The sequence below is a fragment of the Saprolegnia parasitica genome (genome assembly GCF_000151545.1).
Source record: "Saprolegnia parasitica CBS 223.65 unplaced genomic scaffold supercont2.243, whole genome shotgun sequence".
Classification (NCBI taxonomy): domain Eukaryota; phylum Oomycota; class Saprolegniomycetes; order Saprolegniales; family Saprolegniaceae; genus Saprolegnia; species Saprolegnia parasitica.
Window position 1 is genome coordinate 2,415 of NW_012156637.1, and position 2,659 is coordinate 5,073.

The following is a 2,659-nucleotide window of genomic DNA, read 5'->3' on the forward strand; positions in this document are numbered from 1 at the left end:
ACTTGACCGGGTACGTCTTGCCCTCGATCGTCACCTCGTACGACTCCATGACCTCTTGGATAACACCGCCGATCTCGCCGAGGCGCGCGTCAATCCCAGCAGCGTGAATGCCTGCGTTGGTCGCAGCCTTGGCAGCCGCAAGCAGCGGGTCAAACTGCGGGTCAAACGCAATCGTCCACGCCGAGTCGATGATGCGGCCGTCGACTTGCGTGCCAAAGTCGATCTTCATGACGTCACCGTACTTGAGGACCGTGTTGTCGCCGGCGTTGGGCGAATAGTGCGCTGCCACGTGGTTAAGCGAGCACCCCGTTGGGAACGCAATGCCGCGCTAAAGAGATGGTATGCGTCTTTAACGTGATACGCCAAGACACGGCATTCATACCTCGAGGCCGGCTTCTTGAACGAGTTCGCGGTTCTTGTTTTCAAGCGACTCGCAGAGATCAATGAGCCGGATACCGGGCGATAGCAAGCTCTGTGCAAACTTGCGCACTTGACGCTGCGTCTCGGCCGCATACCGTAGACGATCGTAGAACGCCTCGTTTTCCTAGATACGGGCCAGCGTAAGCGCCGTGGTGTCGGTACACAAACAACGCACGCGCTCGAGTGCACGCAGCTCTTCGGACGTCGTGCGAAACGTGTTGAGGTCGCCTCCATGTGGCTGCTCCTCTCCGCGGGGAAACGACCCGGGCGAAAAAAGAGTTGCGACCGGAATCGTTGGCGGTTCGGTTTGGCCATACTGGACGTAGCTGTCGGTGAAGCCATCGATACCGCGGACTGGCGGCCGCTTGGAGCCAGACGCGCTGGGTGCTGCCTTCTTTGTCTTCTTCTTCTTCTTCTTCTTGGGCTTGGACGAGGTCACTGCAACCTCCATGGGCGAGGATACCGCGTCCGTCATCTCGACGGTCATTGGGCGGTCCGTGGCGATGGTCATACTGTGTGAGGTGGTGATCGCCTGTGAAAGCGGAAATGAACAGAGCGTGTTGCTTGTAGAAAATGGAGCGGATCCAGATCGATGAGCAATCCGAGCAATGTTCGTGGTGCCAACCAACGTCGGGGGGCGCGAAAACGACCATCAGTCCTGCATGGAGCCTACATTCTTCCGGGGGTAGGGTTGATTGGTTTAGGGGTAGGGGTGTTTTGGCAGCCATGTTGCGGGGCCGCCGCGTCCAAACCACAGAGATGGACGCCTGGCACGCCACATTGATGCGGCACGCTATGGAACGCTCGAATGATTGTCGCGGGATCTGCGAAGGAGCACAACATGCTGCATCGCATGATACGTCGTCTCTACCGGTGTCTCTAAGCTTACATATCCTGCGCACACAGGCAAGTAGGATCGCGAGTGGCGAGATGGAGTCTTTCAGCAGCGACGGACAAGTGATAGCATGATGGACACATTGAGTAGCACCAAGCGTCCCAGTGGTGTGGTCTCTCAGGCGATCAAAGAAGACGATTGCTAGCTTCTACGCATATTTTTATACTCGTCGACGATGAACGCGTCAAACCAATGATATCGTGGCGCCTTGCATTAAACGACAAGGACTAGCGACGATTCGAATCGAGTGGTGGGTGATCTAGGGTACGAATATACGTGGACATTTACTTTCGCGACACTGTTGCGTACCCAGCGAGACGGGTTTGCGTGCCAAGAGACTCGTTTTTCAGCGCCATTTTGAACCAAAGCCGTGGGGCTCTTCGATTGCACTCATCTTCGGCTTCTCGTTCGTCTCATGACGGCGTCTCGAAGGCCCTCGCGACTTGATCGTGACTACCTCCCATCAATATCACAGCAACCTCGCAACATCGTCACAACATCGTCGTGACAGCCTCTCGACAGCGTCACGACAGCGGTGGCCAACTGAACACCAATCCTGTGGACCAGTAGCGTAGACAGCATATCTCTTAAGCGAATACTTGCGGACGCTCCAGCGTAAAAGGCTATCTTTGTTCTCTCGCTGCAAACGGTGGACACTGCGTTCGTGCGATGCTTACCACTTTTCGTTCCACGGACGCAAGTCGACTTCGTGCGTCCACGCCGACTTGTGCTGGTGGTGGATCTGCACATACGTTTTGGCGATTTCTTCCGGGCGCAACAAGCCTACCAGAAGACAGACAACATGACCACCAAAGACAACGCGTCCACAAGATTCTATACCGTCGACTTGCTGGAATTCCTTGGCCTTGGGAAAGTTTTCGTGGATCCACGGCGTGTCGATCGCACCGTCAATTACGATATGGGCGACGTGGATGCCCTTGGGCGAGAGCTCGCGCGCCATGCTCTGCGAGAGCGCACGCAGCGCAAACTTGGCGCTCGAAAACGCTGAAAAGTGCGCGCCGCCGCGGACACTGGCCGTGCCCCTATGGCAAGACGTGGCTACAAAGCGTCCATATATAAAAATGCCGGCTACCTGTAAAGAGAATCGTGCCACGACCGCGTGGTAGCATGCGGGCCGCGGCCTCGCGGCCCATGAGAAAGCCCGAGAAGCACGCCATCTCCCACACCTTGCGGTAGACGCGCGACGTGGTCTCTACAAGATGACCATGGGATACCTGGGTCCATAAACCAAGAGCGGAACGACGACATACCCGTGATCGGGAAGCGGACGTTGGCGCCGACGTTGAAGACCGCGACCTCGATCGGACCCAGACGGTTCTCAAT

The 2,659-nt window shown here is 56.7% G+C and overlaps 1 protein-coding gene across 1 annotated transcript in view; it reads right to left on the reverse strand.

The window, feature by feature from the left end:
* Window positions 1-1,988: 1,988 nt before the first annotated feature.
* The window catches only part of SPRG_21701 (hypothetical protein), a gene marked incomplete at both ends in the record, with an annotated part of 995 nt that continues 324 nt past the window's right edge, over window positions 1,989-2,659 (reverse strand). The window contains 4 exons of the mRNA XM_012355427.1: window positions 1,989-2,098; window positions 2,156-2,374; window positions 2,409-2,528; window positions 2,587-2,653. Of these exons, the coding sequence (XP_012210817.1) occupies window positions 1,989-2,098; window positions 2,156-2,374; window positions 2,409-2,528; window positions 2,587-2,653 (516 nt within the window). The remainder of the gene's footprint in view (window positions 2,099-2,155; window positions 2,375-2,408; window positions 2,529-2,586; window positions 2,654-2,659) is intronic.